This window comes from Alligator mississippiensis, chromosome 1 (assembly GCF_030867095.1).
Source record: "Alligator mississippiensis isolate rAllMis1 chromosome 1, rAllMis1, whole genome shotgun sequence".
NCBI lineage: Eukaryota > Metazoa > Chordata > Crocodylia > Alligatoridae > Alligator > Alligator mississippiensis.
The window spans coordinates 460,983,388-461,001,669 of record NC_081824.1 but is presented as its reverse complement, the minus strand read 5'-3'; the positions used below and the strand labels follow the sequence as shown (position 1 = coordinate 461,001,669).

Genomic DNA, 18,282 nt, shown 5'->3' with positions numbered 1-18,282 from the left:
AGACGCATCCTCGCTGGCACTGCTGATGGAGCAGCATCTAAGGGTGACTTAAAGAGATGCCCCATCTCTCTGCAAAGCCTTTTATGTTCCAAGTCCCGTTCTTGGGCCTGACACTCCATCTCTGTGGCTGTATGGGGCAGGACTTCAAGTAATGGCCTCAAGTTGCAGCAAAAGCAATTTATGTTGGAAATTAGGAAGAACATCCTCACTCTGAGGGTGGTCAAGCATTGGAACAGGCTACTTAGAGAAGCTGTAGGATCTCCCAAACCTGGACATTTTCAACAGTGGGTTAGACAAACACTATGCTGGGATGGTTTAGTCAAGGATGAGCAGGGGATTGGACTAAATGCCCCCACAAGATCCCTTCTAGCCCTACTTTTAGTACAAAGTAGGTGTAAAATGCTAATGAGCTACCCTGTTTAAATGCCAGGCTTCCAAACAACTATAGTTTCTCATTACGAACTTTTGTAACAGCCTGCACACCCCTTAACTGTCCTCCTCTGCCAGTTCTTGTGTGGTGCTAATTGTGCACTACCTCCTCTCCTTTCACTGGGGACCTCAGCATCGTGCCCATGTCCTTTTCATCACCTTAACCCCCTTTCTCCCGGCCAAACTTCCTCTCATGCTTTAGTCACTCTACCCTCTCTCATCTAGACCTCCACCACTGAGTTCACTTTTTTGCAGTTCCCCTGGTGCCTGAATCAGGTTTCTAGCCCTTTTGTATACAGTGACCACTCAAATGCATTTATCCTTAACCCACTCATTAGCTCTTCAGCCACAAAAACATTGGATGAACCTTCCCCAACCCACACAACTCAGTTATCTTTTCATTTGGTGTATCACATGGGCCTGGGTCCCATCACCGCCACAAGTGGATTTTACTGCAGCCTAACTCCATTGACTATACTGGTCTAAAAGTCTTAATTCCTCTGTTCCCAGTTTGTCACCAACTTCCAGGAGCTCATGCTGACATGCAGCTTGCAGTGGTGAATGATCTTCTGCACCAGTCGCTCAGTTGCTTGTGGTCTAAAATTGGAGCCATCTCCTTAGCATGTTCTGCTGTGCCAGCAGCAGAAGCTATCAAGGAAACAGTTTGTCTATAAGCAGCAGACGCTGCAGCAGTAGGAGTATTGCCCAGAATCAACCCGCCTTTCTCCCCCAAACAAAGGAGTGCTCAAGTCATCCAAACCATTCCTGAAAGCCAAGCTCAGATGATACAGCTATTTTTACATTGATAAAAAGCACCCAACCAAACAAGAACATTGTGATGCTTATGTAGTACTAGTAGTAAGAAGGGCTTTTCTAGCACATCTCTAGCTAGGTCCTCCTGTGATGCAGCTACTACAGAGTACACCAGCATGTTTTGGATTTCTTGATGATTAATACCATGCAGACTTGGGGGGAGGAGGGGAGAGAGACGGCTCGACAAGCCCCAAGTGATCTCATGTTCAAAAATGACTTGGGTACACACTTAACAGGCCTTTGGCTTTCTATAAAAATGATGTTCCTAAGTGTTTCAGGGCCAGATTTGTGCAGGTTTTGTGAGCATCTTTGCAGGTTATGTGCTTAACACCTATAGAAAATCAAAATGAAACCTGCTTCTGGCGGCTAGCTGGATTTGCAATGGTGCCTAAATATCCATGTGAGTGTGCCTTCAAGTCACTTGTGAAAAGAAGGCACTTCGACAATATTGAGCACTCTACCCTGGGAATCTGGCTGCTTATACAAAGAAGTTAACAAAACTGTGTATCACCTGTGTGATTAACACAGGGCATAACATGGTCTTTGTCTGTATATGAGGAAAGAAGTGAGCAGAGTTGCTATATCTATGTGGGAGATGGATTGATTATTCTTGATCTTCTCAGCTATTTTGTTTGGTGCATCTCCAAGCACAAAGTGCAGACTTCCACAGATTAAGTTTTCTTATCTGTTACATGGGCCCTCACCATCTTGAAATCACTTGCAACCCAACTGGTATTGAGTGGAATTGCACTGGTATGAATGGGAGGAGATGCATAGCATACTTAGTATGACAAGGCAAACCAGCTGGGCTTACTGCCACTGCCCGAATACACACACACACACACACACACACACACACACACACACACACACACACACACAGCTCTCCAACAGCTTGGATATTTCTTGTGTCTCAACTAAGCAGGGACAATTTTACAAGCTTCTGATATATCTGCAGAACGTAGCCCAAGGAGTTAATCTGTTCATGATTGAGCAGCACTTTGAAGATGAAAAGTGCTATATAAATGTTCAGCGTTGTCATTAAGGAGGGGGGAGTGTGGCAGCAGGGAGGAAGACTTTAGATACTGCTCCACAGAGCAGCTGAGATTTGCTGATAAGGTTGTTGCTGCAGCAACCCAAAGCTATGAAAGTCTCTCAGTAAGCACAACAGCAGCAACTGATAACTTGCCATTTTCCCCTTAATGCTCAGATTTGAGAAAAAGGCTGTATGTTCATCTGGACACCGTAGGATTCAGATTCTGACTCTGGCCAGGTAATACAAAATAATGACTGCTAATCATCTTGTGAAGATTGCATGTCAGGCTTTGTGGATTTGTCCTGCATACTGTTCATTATGCTTCTCTAACCCATTCCTCAATTTCTTCTGTCAGGTAATATTAAAATCACTGGCCCTGCAATCAGGCTTCATGCGAGCCCAAAGATCGATCCATCTGCAAGGATCCATATGCAACTTAAGGCCGGTGCCCTTAGCCTGAGCAGAACACTGCACAACCAGAGTGTATGCTCCACTAAGCCAGCTGTAAGCCTTTGTGACTCTGGTGGGTGGACTAAGGAAATATGACCTCTTCAGTCTGATGGTCACATAGCAGAAGAACAGAAAGAAACCTCCCCATTTGTGGCTGTGCATGTGTGGACCACACCCAATGAATGTCAAAGGAAGAGAAATTAGGAAAACAGCATTTCTCCCTAGGATTTCATCTTCCCGGCAGAACACTTCAGGTCTCTGATTCACATCAAAAAAAGGGAGAGGGAACTCTGGAGCTGTTGTCTTATTGCCGTTCCTCTTCTGTGCTTATCTTTGGAAGTTTGGCTTGTGTAATAAATCTGAGCATGTCAGCCCAAATGAAGTGCGTATTCATTCTCTTTTACCAGTTCACTTCAAGGAAAGAAGACAAATTATGCCTTGTGAAAGAGCCATTTGCTATAAAGTGTAAAAATGCTTTAATATTAATATTTTATAATAAAATTCATGACATATTTATAAACACGCTATCAAGCATTTACAACTGAACCACAGCTGAGAGCCTGGAACGGAATAAATAAGCAAGGACACAGCTAGTATGAAATATACATCTTAATTTTATAATCGTGTGTGCTTTATTCTTTACACAAATGGAATGGACGCGTAGAGTATTTACACTTAACAGGAGTGAAAGCTGTATCGTGTATTTTGTAAACGCCAGTTCCGATTCAGTGTACCCCAAACTACAGCTGGATTGAGAAACATCCTGCTAAAGAGAAACACATCATCAAACGTGTCAAACAAAAGCAGTCTACTGTATACAGCCGGTTGCACTCGAAAGTTCAGACTAGATGATTCCAACTCAGGAAACGCAAATCCGGAAACGAAAAGGATTAAAAGTTCATTATCCCGCTGGGACTTAACAGCAGTGTTTCTTTAGATCTTTCCCAGCATTTTGCTAGTGATGCATCCTACCCTCATACGTAGTCTTATATCAGGCCATCATTGTTACTTCGCTGTTGTTACTGAGGGTCAGACCATGCGCATTACTAGCTGAGTGTGAGGGACACTAGTATGGTCTGATTTTCACTGTTTTCGGGACAGACTCAAAAAACGTCCAGTGCCCAGTAGCTCCTACTGTTTTCAGTGGGCTACATCCTTTTGAATATCTGGCCATGGACTGAATCTCTGGTGACAGTTTACATAGCACCTAGGTTAGTGGGGTCTCAGTCCATGACTATAGGAGGCACCACAGTAATGCAGATTGGAAAAAAAAAGCATAGATCAAAGTTGGAGCTGAGATCCTGTAACAGTATGACCCAAGCTGAGAGCACTGAACACTCATGAAAGCTTTGCCCTTAATCCCATCCAGTCGCTTTTATAAATTGAGTTTTTTTCCTAAATATTGGCTTAACTAGGGGCAAATGCTAGCTATATATAACTTAAGGTGGTGTACACTGGATGAATGCCACTGAAACCAACACAGTGACAGCAGTTTATGCCATCTGGGAATCCAGCTTATTACTCATCTACTTTTATATATTTACTGCTTAGCAATTAGGTTTAATTTACTGTCCAATTTGATGACGGTTTGTGCCCTGTCATACTTCAAGGGAACCGTTACCCTTCCTTTAATATAATGATGACCTAATTATTACTTCTGAGCTAACTGATGACATCTTATGGGACTGGAGAATACACTGACTTAGTCGAAAAATGGGCGCAACAGCATGAAAGTGGTCATACAGTGAAACTCATGCATAAAGAATGGTTAAAAGAAAACAATGGAATTAAATGAGGCAACTGATTGAAGACTGCCTTTTGTCAATGGAAACAGAGGCTGGCTTTAACTCTGAGCCTTTAAAAAGAGGACAGAGACTTCTGTTCTTCAGGCTTTTTCTAAATACTTACATAGATGGTGACATGCTGAATCATCCTTTTGTGGATTTAATGGGAAAAACCACAGACGTGATTCAGCTGAATTTTGATAAGTATTTAGAGCAGTGACAGTGTGACACTAACAAACTCTCCGGAGACAAACCATGTTCATAGCAGGACAGTGATCACTCAGTAGGACACTGGTATGTTAGCTAACAATGACTCACCATTATTATTTGCTCAGATTCAGCACTGCTCTCCAGGATGAGGATTTGAAATTTCAGTGCAACAGAGAGATCTCTTAACCCTGGCTTTTGCAGGGTGGCTTCTAGGGCCCTATCGACACTGGAGCACTAAACCATGCTAGCTGCAAACACAGTTACATTACAGAATATTTATTTAGAGACATCCTTGAATACCAAAGAAATTATAAAGCACTAGCATGGGCAGGGTGCCTCTGTATCTGTAGGAAGAGGGAGCTAAGCAAGGAGGAGAGGCTCTTAAACTGGCTCGTGATTCTAGCACTAGGTAGTTAGACTCTCAGAGTGAAGGGTCACTGAGCCCCATTAGCAAATACTAAGAGAGCTCAGTGCCCAGGAGATGATGTGCAGGAAGGAGAAATGAATAGTTTGAAATATTGCACCAATCTGCACAAAGAGAGTAAGATGTCAAAGTGATCACTCATGGGTGGACAGCAAGCCATGATATTTTTTGGTTCAACTTAGACCCTATGGTGCTACACGTTGTGCCAGAACATATGAAATAGCACCAGTGATATGATCTGGCACTTTCCCTAAAGGGTCCAGCCTTTGCATGTTGTCTCATGTCTAGACACCTGCAAGTCCTTTACATGGATAGAGTGAGAATCTGATTATGCTTAATGGTGTTAGCACCAATATGGTCTGAAGTGCCAAATGGTGAAGGTTTGGATATTTTTTTTTGCACCAGATGCCACTTTAAGTTAATGTCAGAATTCTCTTCCCCCTTTACCACCCAATATGACTTTGAATGTGGCTGCGATACAAAAATTAGCTGCAGCATGAAGAATGTCAGAATGTGAAATGCAAAACATCAAGACACAGGACAAATGGAGCCGTAAGCCCTAACAGAAATAAGACCTCTCACTGCTTCTCTTGGTGATTTTTTTTTTAAATACATACGTTTTATTTAAAAAAAAATATATAAGTGCAATGGCAACTCTAAACTGGAAGCACAAACAACAGACAGGGAAAAATAAATTATGTTACTACAGTAACCAAGGACTGATGGAGAACTGATTGTACTCAGCCATAGTGTTACTGTTCACTGGAAAGCACAGCACATGACAAAACAAAACATTTACTAATAGTATCTTAAAAAGCTCCATGCTGAACTAAGAAACAAAGAAGCAGATTGGATTGCTTAAAAACAGCTGAGAATTAGAACGGAAGTTTCTGCTTTAGGATACTTGGTTTTCAGTTTAGATGGCCTAAAGCCTAAATTGAGACAATGGTACTTTGCTGACATGGAAAAACCCATGATTTCCAAAGATCTGGGGTCATCGTGTGGATTTCGGCAAATGTATCCAAAAAACTAAGCTTTCATTTATCCGGTTAGCTTTTAAAAAAAATGTCTAGCCCTTCTGGTTATGAAGATCACTTGGAGACTCTACTGATACACTGTTGTCTGCTGACCAGGCAGATAAATTAGCAATTAAAAGAAGCAACAACTTCTCATAATCATCTTAATTGGGCATTAACCATGAAGCCTAGTGATAGCCCATGAAGTATCCATAATTATTAACCCTGTCACTGCTGATGGCTGTATTAGGAACATCCAGCTAATCTGCTCATCTCAAGGGCAGCTGGAGGTACTTGTCATAGGTTAACAGCGTGTAGCAATGTAAGTCTTGAACAGGCAAGTAACTGAATATTCCCTTGCTCATTCAGATAACTTAAGTGCTTGCCTATAAAATAGTCTTAAAAGGTAGGGTTGAAGCAGCCACCAGCTCAGAAATGTCAGACTCCCATAGTGCACTAGGCAGGAGTCTGCAGGTTTTCCATAAAACGTGGTCAAGCAGCAGCAAAGGTGATTCAGTTTAACAACGTCATGTATTTTCTAAGAATCTTCCTTGTATGCTACAGTGAAGTATGCCATCAGTAGACAACGGAAGGGCCCAGTGAAACAGAAAACATGAACTCCCCACCCCCACGTACCCCAAATTGAAATTCCACAGATTTTCCCCAAATCCCCCACAAAGGTCCACTGCTCCATATCATCTTTTGAAACCCTTGTTGACTGGGAAATGAAATGAAGATACAAATTATTCTGTGGTCTACTGGCAAAAAAGAATAAGCGCTTTTTGTATTTCACTTAAAGAATCAGGAACAATTATAAAACATTTTCAAATGAAGCTTATGGTTCCCTTTAGAGGAGAAAATCATAAACTGCATTTGAGTCACTGAGATTTTGCTTCTGGAAAAAATAATCAGCTTCGGTTTAAAGATGCTTCATGTTTACACTTAAGAAAAAAAATATCTATCCTATACGGCAGTCAATTCAAGAGTTCTTTCCACAGGAGTTCATCATGGTTAAATAAAAGAAAGGAGAAGGATTAGATTGAGGAAAAAAAAAAACCTTCAAAAAACAAATTGACATCTACAATTTAAGAAATCAGATGGTTTGTCAATATTACTAGAGAATCTGTTGCAAAAAGGGGTATTGCAACTTGAGGGTCCTCGTTACATTTTACAGCCAGACAAGGGTGTAAATATTTAATCTTTCCATTAATTAATCTTTACAAAATATCTCACAAAAACATTTTTTCACCTATAGAAATTAGTTTCTATACATCAATATATTTTTTTATTTTATAAATTATTCCATCTTTAAGTGCCTTCTGTCTGTATAAATGATAAAATAGACAATCAAAAATTTTAAAGCTTTTCCCAGCTGTATCCCTCCTTGTCAGTTTAGGTACTGTGAATCCTACTCTGTGTGTGTGTGTGTGTGTGTGTGTGTGTGTGTGTGCATACACGCGATGGGAAATGCTTCCATTCCCTTTCTACCCCCAAATTCCCTTAACATAATCTACATGGTTATTGTTTCCTGATGTCACGGAGTATCTAGAGGAGAAAAGGAAATGCTTGTCTTGTTTTCAGAAATCAAAGGATGTGCATAGTTACCAAAGTCGAGGTGTACCAACTACAGATGTGCAATGACAAGCTAAGGACCAGATCCAGCTCCTTGTCAAGTCAATGGGAGTCCGTCCACGGACTTCAGTAGCAACTGGATCAGGTTGTCTGGGCTTGATCCTGCAAGGCGCACTTGGCCCCAATCTGTCGAAACACTTATACCCATGCTAAACTTTAAGCCCATGAGTAGCCCTATGGAAGTCAATGTGACCGTGCAGCGTAGAGTAAGATTGCAAATGAGTCCAAGTCAATGGGACTACTCACATACACATGAATTGGGGTCAAGTGTTTAGAGCCTTGCAGGATCAAACCCTCTATGAGGTTGAAGAGCTGGGAACTTCTCTTTAAAGCGATCAACTACTAACATACTGAGCTCAGCCATTCGATCAGAATGTCCTTTTGGGCACAGTAGGTGGCTAGCTCCCCTTGACAGAGGGTCTCCACAACAAAAGTTTATACCTACAACTGGTGCTTTGAGCACATGACAGATTCGCTTTATAGGGCAGAAGTCTTTTTGTTCCTACCCTTTTGACCCATCAGTGTCCTTCATGGCTTCAAACACTTTGTGTTGTACATTCATAAAAATTCACATTGACTGCAAGAACATAAATGCAACAAAAACAGGAAAGCCTCCAAATAGTATAGTATAGTTTTCTTCTAAATATTCTTCTCTCATTATCAGATGTGAAGTGACTAATTTATAATTTTTCCTTTGAAGGAATCCAGATGAAAGGCCCAGATTGTTCTTCAATTACAAGTTTGCATTGATTATATATATCTTCTAGGCTATCTCCTTGGACAATAGCTGTAATGAGGAAACATACCAAACCTTTTTTAGTGAATATATTCTACAGCATCAATTATCAGTACAATTTCAGTGTTAACATGGGATTCATGAAATGGGAAGAAATAATAATACATGCGAACTGTGTTGTGTAGGGAATAAACATGGACCATGAATGTGATAAATGAATCCAATACAATGTCAACCCACCATAAAAGTTATCCCTTGCTACTGTTTATTATAAAACCATTTAATCGGGGTTCATTTCTACCTCAGCAGGAGGTATCATCCTGGAACCTTTCATCCCAAAGAGGGCCTGCTCCGTAAGGGATGGGTTTCTGCTTTTGGAGTCAAGCTTTATACTTTGCTGGGGGACCTCCAGCAACAGATTCAGAAGAGATGCATTAATCAACCCATCTATTGACAAACTTGGAAACCTCAGGAAAAGAGTAGTGTGGCTTTCAGAACTAAAACCCAGAACCTCAAAGGATTTAGGAGCTGCAACCCTGAGCCCTGAGTCTAATGGCTATGTTTTAGGTGTCTAGAGAAGAACCCACAGTCCCAAATGAGGACTTACTATATATTACATAGGGAAAATGAGGTGCATCAACCAGCACCCTGATGAAGGAGCTGCCTAAGTCAGCCTATAGGAAATGATTAGGACAAGGGAGTGCCTTAAATTCCGCTTCTCTCTAGGTTTAGGGCTGGAGAGAGGCACACCCATCTACTGGGTATGCACAACGTTGAATCCTCTCCTTGAGTTGGGATGGCATTTTCTGTTGGTCAGTGCCAATTTGGTCACATTCACCTATTAAAATCAATGGCAGAAGTCTACTGAATTCTGTGGGGAAAGAATTGTCAGTGAGGGCTTTTTATACATCACTGAAGTTAATAAGAGCTTTGCTGCTAGCTTCAACAGGAACAGAATCCAGTTCCTGCATATCCATTACCTTATGAGTTCAAACATGCACGATATTGAAAATTTTCAACTCCCACTGATTGCAACATGAATTAATACTGTCTTCTTTAAGCATGCATAATGCTTCATACTATACACAAACTACTTGTGATCATGGACTGAATCTGTGGGGACACATTTTGAAATATTTTGTACCTGTAAAGTATTCTCCAAATTCTTGTTCTAACTTAATTGCACGATCGTAGGTTTTCTTGGCTTGTTCCTCTGTAAGACGTTTATTCATCTCCCTAAAAACACATTGAAAGCAATAATTGAATTACTGAGTCTGCATAAACCAAGACTGAGCAACGTACTCAAAGATATGCTGTATCTTTGTAAGTTATTGGGCTTGATACTAGAATAACTAGGGTTAAATGTAAGGGGGTCAAAATAAACTATCACAATCGTCACTTATGGCTTATCTCTGTGTATCATTGAAAGTTTAGGGATCAAGAGAGAAGAGAATGTCTCTTATCATAGTGCATGCTGAGAGCAGGGTATGGAGGGCAAGATGATGACTCCCAAAGGGGACTTTTCTGACCGGTAGAATTGGGACTAGGTCGTGTGTTGAGCCTGGCTCTTGGGCAAACTCCCACTGAAGTACTGGGGCTGGTTTTGTTCCATATCTTCATCAATGACCTGGAAGATGGCATAGAGTGCACCCTAAGCAAGTCTGAAGATAACACCAAGCTGGGGGAAGTAGTAGATACACTGGAGGGTAAGGCTAGGATTCAGAGAGACCTAGACAAATTGGAGGATTGGACCAAGACAAATCTCATGAGCTTCAATAAGGATGAGTGCAACGTCCTGCACTTAGGATGGAACAAACCCACGCACCAGGGCAGGCTGGGGGCTGATTGACTGGGCAGCAGCTCTGCAGAAAAGGACCTGGGGATTACAGAGGACAATAAGCTGAATATGAGCAAACAGCATGCTATTGTTGCAAAGAAGGCTAATGGCATATTGGGCTGCATTAGCAGGAGCATTGCCAGCGGATCAAGAGAAGTGATTATTTCCCTCAATTCTGTACTGGTGAGGCCACATCTGGAGTAGTATGTTCAGTTTTGGGCCCCCTACTACAGAAAGCATGTAGACAAATTGGAGAGAGTCCAGCAGAGGGCAATGGAAATAGTAAGGGGGTTGGGGCACATGACTTCTGAGGAGTGGCTGAGGGAGCTGGGTTTATTTAGTATAGAGAAGAGAAGACTGAGATGGAATTTAATAGCAGCCTTCAAGTACCTGAAGGGTGGTTTCAAAAAGGATGGAGCTGGACTGTTCTCAGTGGTGACAGATGACAGAACAAGGAGCAACGGTCTCAAGTTGCAGCAAGGGAGGTTTAAGTTGGATGTTAAGAAAAAAACCTCTCTCAGTAAGAGGGTGGTGAAGCACTGGAACAGGTTAAATAAAGAGGTGGTGGAATCTCCATCCTTGGAGGTTTTGAAAGGTCAGCTTGACAAAGCCCTGGCTGGAATGATCTAGTTGAGGATGGTCCTGCTTTGAGCAGGGGTTGGATTAGATGACCTCCTGAGGTCCCTTCTAACCCTAACTTTCTATGATTCTATATTGCAGGTAGAAACCACTTTTTCCCCAAGTTCATTAGCATGAATTTAGTCCATATGTTTCTCTGAATACAGGCATTTTCATTTTTCTGTACCATCATGCCTTATATAGTCCCCTATATTCCTTTTATTTGAAGACCCTAGACCTGGTCTGTTATTCCCAACCCATTTCTTCAATAGCAAACCTCAAAGGTGAACAAACTGGGCTAATATGAGTTTAAATTCCATGATCAAAATCACAGAAAACTGTGAAAAACAAAACTCCCAACAGAAAAGTTAGCTTCATGCTGCATATCTGTAAGAGTAGCTGTTTCTGTTTTTCTTGTTAAATGTGTAGTTTCTATGTCATAAAGTGTACAAGATAAAAATGTACAGGGTAATTTAATGTACAAGATAAAGTACAAGAAGAGGTACAAGATAAAAATGGACCAACAACAATCTAAGATTACACCATTTCATGATTTGATGGAACATTTATGTTCACAAGGGCAGCATTTAATAATTGTAAGAAATGTACTGTCATGTATGTATGTGCGTGTACAACCATTAATATTGCATATTGTAACTCACAAAGGGTAGAGTCCATATTGACTTAGTGCCTCATGTACACCAGGAGATGTCCAAAACCTTAACAAAAACATATAGACCTAGTTTGTTTTACCTTTTCTATTACACAGTTTATTTTTGTTTAGAATAAGAGGGAATTTTGTCCTAAGGAAGGGGAAAAAAGAAAGAAAGAAAGGAAACATCCTATATTCCACATAACCTGATTTAATCGCTGCATCATGTGAATATGTGGTAATGGGCTGCATATAGAACATGTGCGATGTGCATTGGGAATTATGTGCATGATGATGCATAAAAGATGATATATGAAGGGCCACGACAGCATGGATTTGTTACAGCTGACTGACTACTTAGTTTCTTTCACAGGATATAGAAATCTGCCTCCTAAAAAGTACAGTAAACATTGTGGAGCTTAAAGCTACAAAAATGTTTTTCTATTACTATCTCTAAAGTCAGCTGCCTGCATAACTAAGTCTGTAACCCTGCAAAGGTTACTCTAATAATCATATACTCTGTATAGCAACATCTCAGTAAATGTATTACGAAGTACAGCCTTTCTCCAAGAAGCAGATTTACAGTATACAAGACAGGGAAGGCTTATTTCAAATCAAGGGCTTTATTAATAGACTAGGGATTAGTATATGCAAATTTGTCCCATACTGCTAAGTTTGTAATACTCCCAATTCTACGTATGGGAAAGATTGCTATCTAACACATTTCAGACATGAGCCTCTTTTGGGCTAAGGCCTTGTGGCTATAATGTAAAAGGGTTTAAATGACACCTACTTGAAACCTCCTTTGCAAATTGCCAGAATAGTATAAATGAGATCTATTAGAGATCAGACCCTTTATCATTAGAGAATCATTCCAGCAATAAAGCAGCTTTTTGAGTTTTATTTCTGTGTTTTTTCTGCTTATAGCCATATTTTTTCTATTACAGTTTTGGTTTGTTATGAAACTGACTCTGATAATGTTTTTCTGGGGGGAAATAATGACTTAAGTATAGCTAACTGGTTCACAACCAGGTATTTGTCCTGGTATAACTGTTTTCAGGCATGTGATTTTTTTGCTTGAATAGGTTATGAGTATAAACCTATAACAATTAATAGTGAAGACACAGTTAAATTGGTATAAAGGTACAGCTCCTCTTCCCACTGGGGAACTGCTATACTTATATAAAACATCTTGATACAAGATCCACATCATCCATAGTAGGTAGGGCTGTGCAAAGCTTCAGTTCCTGATTCAATTCGGCAGAGATTCGGCCTGATTTGGTGGCCGAATCTCTGAATCTAAATTGAATCAGGAGACCCTTTAATCTCTCCGAATTGAATCAGAACCTTCTGAATTGATTCGGAGAGATTTGGAAAGATTCGGCGATTCGGACATAGATACAGTTTTAAATGTTTTTTCTACATACCTCAAGGTAGCAGGTGGCTCGTGAAAGCTTCGATGCTGGGGCAGATGGAGTGTCCCACAGAAGCATGGGGGGCTCCCCAGCGCGCTCAGCAGCAGAACTGGAAGTGGACCAGATGGACATCCGCTCCATTTCCAGGTCCACCAGGGAGTGCTTGGGCCCCCCCCACAATCTGCCCAGCTTGGCAGCTGGTGTCTCCTGGGTCTGAGGGGGCACCCGGGGTCCCCCACAGCTGATCATGGAGCCAGGGAGGTGCGGGGCGCAGGGAGAGGGGGCCCAGTGTGCTCCATGGCAGACCAGGAAGCGGACTGGAACTAGTTCCAGTCCACTTCTGGGTTCACCGCCAAGCACATAGGTGGCCCCCCTGCACTCCTGTGGGATGCTCCATCTGCCCCACCATCGTACCATTCACAAGCTGCACCTGGAACCTCAAGGTATGTAGAAGAAACATTTAAAACTGTGTCTATGGCCGAATCGCTGATTCTCTGAATCAACATTGAATCTTCAGATTCGGATTCAGCTGAATCGAGTTGGGGACAGTAATCTGAATCAATGAACTGAATCATTGTCTCTGATATGGGCTTAATCCAAATCCGAATCGAATACGGCCCGCTTCATACATCCCTAATAATAGGTAGGAGTTGTACTGTTTTAACTGTACTGGAATAGTTTAAATAGTGCAACTTTTTCTTTGAAGATGAGCCCTTGGCTATACATTTTGGTGTTAGAAACCTTAACAAAGATGTAGTAATTTAACTACAGTACGCAGTAACATAACCTTCCTGAGAAGGAAGCTCTGTGTTGTGTCATCATTCTTTTGACATTGTTGAGTGTTATATTAGCCATGTTAAAGCCATGCATATTTATATTCAGAATTAATTTTTGGCAATGTTTGATCCATTAGGCACATATTAAAGAGATTATTGTGGGACTATGAATTGTGGGGGAAAGCATGTTCCAGTCATTTTGGGTGCATTCTATGCTTCTCTTAACTTTCATAGTAACTGTCTTCTTGTGCTTGGGCTGGCTACTCATATAAACCTTACTACTACTAATAAACACTGTTGAGTGACAAGGACCCTGGGTGTTTGCTGATGCCAACAAAAGCCTTAATTTCTAATGGAAAGTTTCTTTTGCAGAGCACTGCTAGAATAAGATGTTCAGAGAGCTATAAAAGTCACTTATTCAAAATGCAAAAAAATAATGGATTTTGCATTGTTTGTCCCTTCAGTGCTGTCAGCTCTGATGAGATTTACTTGAAAGCTTTTTTTTTATTCTAGTGAAAGTGAAAAATAGCCTAGCAATATTTTTGATACATATCCTTAAGGAAACTGCCACTAACTCTACATAATTCAAGAAGACCTAAGCTTAACATTAGCATTTTTCTGTTTAATAACAGGCAAACAGTCATAATTCATTACATCCATATAGCACTTTTTGTCCAGTGAGCTCAAAGTGCTTTACAGAGCTGGCTAGATATCATATCAAACAGATAAAGCCTTTATTTTATTTTTACCTCTACTTTTCATATTATGTTCCTTTGTGTGTGTGTGTGTGTGTGTGTATTTAGATTTACATGCTCCTCAGAGCATTGTGCTGTGCCAGAGGCAATGTCAGTATTCAACAAATAATGAGAACTTTCTACAGATGGGGAAAACCCATATTGGTTAGTGATTTCTCTGAAAAAAAAGTGATGGACACAAAACGGAGGCTGTCAGACTTTCAAGTCCATTCTGAAGCAACATAATATCATAGGAATGTAGGGCTACAAGGTGCCTCAGGAAGTCCATCACCTTGACCGATGGCAGAATTGAGCATGATAGACTATCCCGAGGTCAGACCGATCTTTGTCTAACCTATTCTTAGAAACCTTCAACCGTGAGGATAGCACAGCATCCTGAGGAAACTTGTTTCCATACTTAACCATCCTCATAGAAAATTTTTCTTAATATCCAACTTCAATCTCAAATTACATTAAATTAAACTGGTTACTTCCTGTTATACCTTAAGTGGATGTGAAGAATAACTGATTGCCATCCATATTCTAAGGGGTGTATTTGGTAGCCATGTTGGTCTGAGACAAAAAACATACAAAAAATTACAACTCTTGGTTCCAAAATAATACCTTTTAGTTGGTCTAATAAAAGGTATCATTTTGGGACCAAGAGTTTTAGTTTTTTGTATATCCATATTCTAACAACTTTTCACGTAGTGAAGAATGTTATCATATCTCCCCTCAATCCTCTCTTTTTTAGATGTAGCAAGCCCAGGTTTTTTAATCCTTACTCATGGGTCATGTTTTGCTTCTGTTGCTTCCCTTAGGACTGTATTTAGTTTGTCTACATCTCTCTTGAAATGTGCTGCCCAGAACTGGACACGGTATGCTAGCTGAAGCCTCACCAGTGCCAAGTAGAGCAGAATAATCATCTCCTATGTCTTGGAACAAAGCCATATACAAGTGAACATGTTCCTGCTCATGTTGTAGGCTCCTGCGCCACTTAGAGTATGGGCACACAGATTAGTTACTGGAAAGTAAAAGGGGTGGGGAATTACTGCATATTAGCTGGGCTGCAGAAGCTATGTATGTGTACACTCTTACCTCATGGTAGAGCTCAATGAAAAAACTACAGTCATTTAACTTTCATCTACTGTAGGCATGCAACCACACAGTTAAGGGCATGCACCCACACAGTTACCACAATGCACTTGGTCCTCACCCCTTAGTAACTACTTTGCATGCACATATTCCTGTAGATGAGACTCCTGTTAATACATCCAAGAATAATCTTTGCTTTCTTTGCAACAGGCCCACACTATTGACTCATATTCATTTTGGGTACTGCTGAATCCCCAAGCTCTTTTGTACAGTACTACCACTTATATTTGTGCATCTATTTTTTTTTCTTCCTTTGTCTTTATTACATTTCATTTTCCTGATTTCATTTTCCAATGTTAATCCTATCCTCCAAAGTGCCTTCAACCCCTCCCAGCTTGGTACCATCTGCCAATTTTATGAGTGTACTCTTTCATTCAAATAGTTAATTGAAATATTGAATAGCACCAAATTACAGACACATCTTTGCAGACCCTACATGTCTTCCTAGATTTATATCAAATCACTGATAATTAGTTTCTGACTGATTTTTCAACCACTTCTGCTCCTACCTCATGATAATTATATCTGCATGATATGCTTCTAGTTTGCTTAGGAGAAAGTTATGTGGGACACTATCAAAAACCTCATTAAAAATCAACACATATCATATTTATTGCTTTCTGCTTATCCATTAGGTCAGTTATCCTGTCAAAAGAAGGAAATTAGATTTGTTTGACAGGGCTTGCTATTGACAAATCCATTTTGACTGTTTCTGATCACCTGATTATCTTCTAGATGCTTACACATAGATGGTTTAATAAACTTGTTCCAGTTCCTTTGTGCCACTGAGGTTAGATTGATTGAATAATAATTCCCTGTGGCCTTCTTTCCTCCCCGTTTAATGACTGGGACCATGTTAGTGATTCTCCAGTCCCTTAGGACCTCAGCCATCCTCTAAGAGTTCTTGAAGCATATGCTCATGGTTAGTAGTCTACCTTGGCTTGCTCCTTTATAAGATATGTTTCATAAGGACAGCTCAATATTACTGTATATACATGAACATAAGTCCTTTGATATTCTAGGTTTCTTTTGATTTGTTTTCTATTGACTTTGCAGAACAGGCAAAATGCTGGCACCCCTGAGACAGAGGTCTAAAAACAGTACAGAAGAGTTCATACTTACATCAACGGTTCCCAAGATTTAGGCTTAATGAAGATAGCAATGGGATACAGTTGTGCAACTTGTAGTCGCTTAATAGCATTTCCTGATACATCAAGTATACAGTGCTTGCCCTGTTGGAAACAGATGATGATATGTTTATTTCTGTAGTGTGCATTGCAATTCAATGATAAGAAAGGAAGCAATTCTACAATGCAATGGTCCAGAAGAGAATCACCACTGACACCCCAGAAACAGGGTGGACTCCAGAGCATTTATTTAGCTATTTATTTCTAAAACATTTCTTTTGCCGTGATGCCAGTATAATACACTGAAGATATAGAAGCAAACTTATTTGTCTGCTTTGGAGAATCAGTTAAGATCCAGTTAAGGGGGTGTTGGTATTTAGATATTTAGGGGACTAGAGTGGGACTCAGGGAAGGCGTGGGGCTCAGTTTGTGATACAGTAGTAAAAAGTCATAGCCTTTGCTGCTCTAGGTGCTATTTAGACATCCAAATGTAGCTAAGTGTCATTTCTGGCACTTGGGAAGTTTTTAGATTCTGCTTTCTGATGTGTACCTACACTTGCCTTTCTCAGTGTATAGCTCTTCAATGGCCAGGGTCACCTGGATAGGTGCATGCAAGTCTCTTAAAGTGTCTGTGGAAAGACATGACAACTGGCAACTGTTTGACACTAGAGGAGGAGAAGGGCTACAATTATTAACATGTGTAAAGCACTTCTTGCAAACAATTGTAGTGACAATACTACCTATAAACCACTTTTCATCTTCAGTCACTTTACAAAGATTACCTACACAAATATTCTGGCGGCTACCCCTGTGGAAAAGGTGTGTATCCATATTGTACAGATAGGGAAGCTCAGAGGTTAAATCACTTGGTGAGGGTCACAGAGGTAGCTCATATCAGAGCTGGGAATAGAACTTGTGATTTTTTTATACATGCAGAAGGTCACACCTGATAGGCAGCTTTGGTGTGAGGTAGGCTCTGTTGCATGTGCAGTAACAATAGAGTGTCAACCTACCCTTTCTGCCACAAATCTCACAGACTGCACACTAGTTCCATATAAATTATCATTGTACTGCCCAGCTTCTATAAATTTGTGCTCCTGGATGTCCTTTTCCATTTGTTCTCTTGAAGTGACAAAATGATAATCTCTCCCATCTACTTCATAATCACGCTTTGGTCTTGTAGTATCTGCATGTAACAAAAGATGAGAAAAATCAAGCTGTTCGTAGGCTACATCTGAGGCAAAAACTACTACTTAAGAACAAGTTATGCAAACTCTACCCTGGGGCAAATAAGATCTGAGTTGTAACTTAGAAATGCTGCCAATATTTGAATAATCATCTCCAAAAAATGTCCCTTTTAGTCTTTGATAAGACCTGCATACTCAGGGTGACAGAGCTCACAGAGGATAGAGACAAATGACCAAATGCATCCAAGATG

At 40.5% G+C, this 18,282-nt stretch overlaps 1 protein-coding gene across 9 annotated transcripts in view; it reads right to left on the bottom strand.

The window, feature by feature from the left end:
- Nucleotides 1-3,322: 3,322 nt before the first annotated feature.
- DLG2 (discs large MAGUK scaffold protein 2) overlaps nucleotides 3,323-18,282 on the bottom strand; it is a 1,595,452-nt gene continuing 1,580,492 nt past the window's right edge. For all 9 annotated transcript variants that reach the window (XM_059722034.1, XM_059721995.1, XM_059721996.1 and 6 more), the window contains 4 exons: nucleotides 17,858-18,030; nucleotides 16,840-16,949; nucleotides 9,675-9,766; nucleotides 3,323-8,581 (listed from right to left, as the gene is read on the bottom strand). In XM_059722034.1, the coding sequence (XP_059578017.1) occupies nucleotides 8,475-8,581; nucleotides 9,675-9,766; nucleotides 16,840-16,949; nucleotides 17,858-18,030 (482 nt within the window). In that variant the 3' untranslated portion in view covers nucleotides 3,323-8,474. The remainder of the gene's footprint in view (nucleotides 8,582-9,674; nucleotides 9,767-16,839; nucleotides 16,950-17,857; nucleotides 18,031-18,282) is intronic.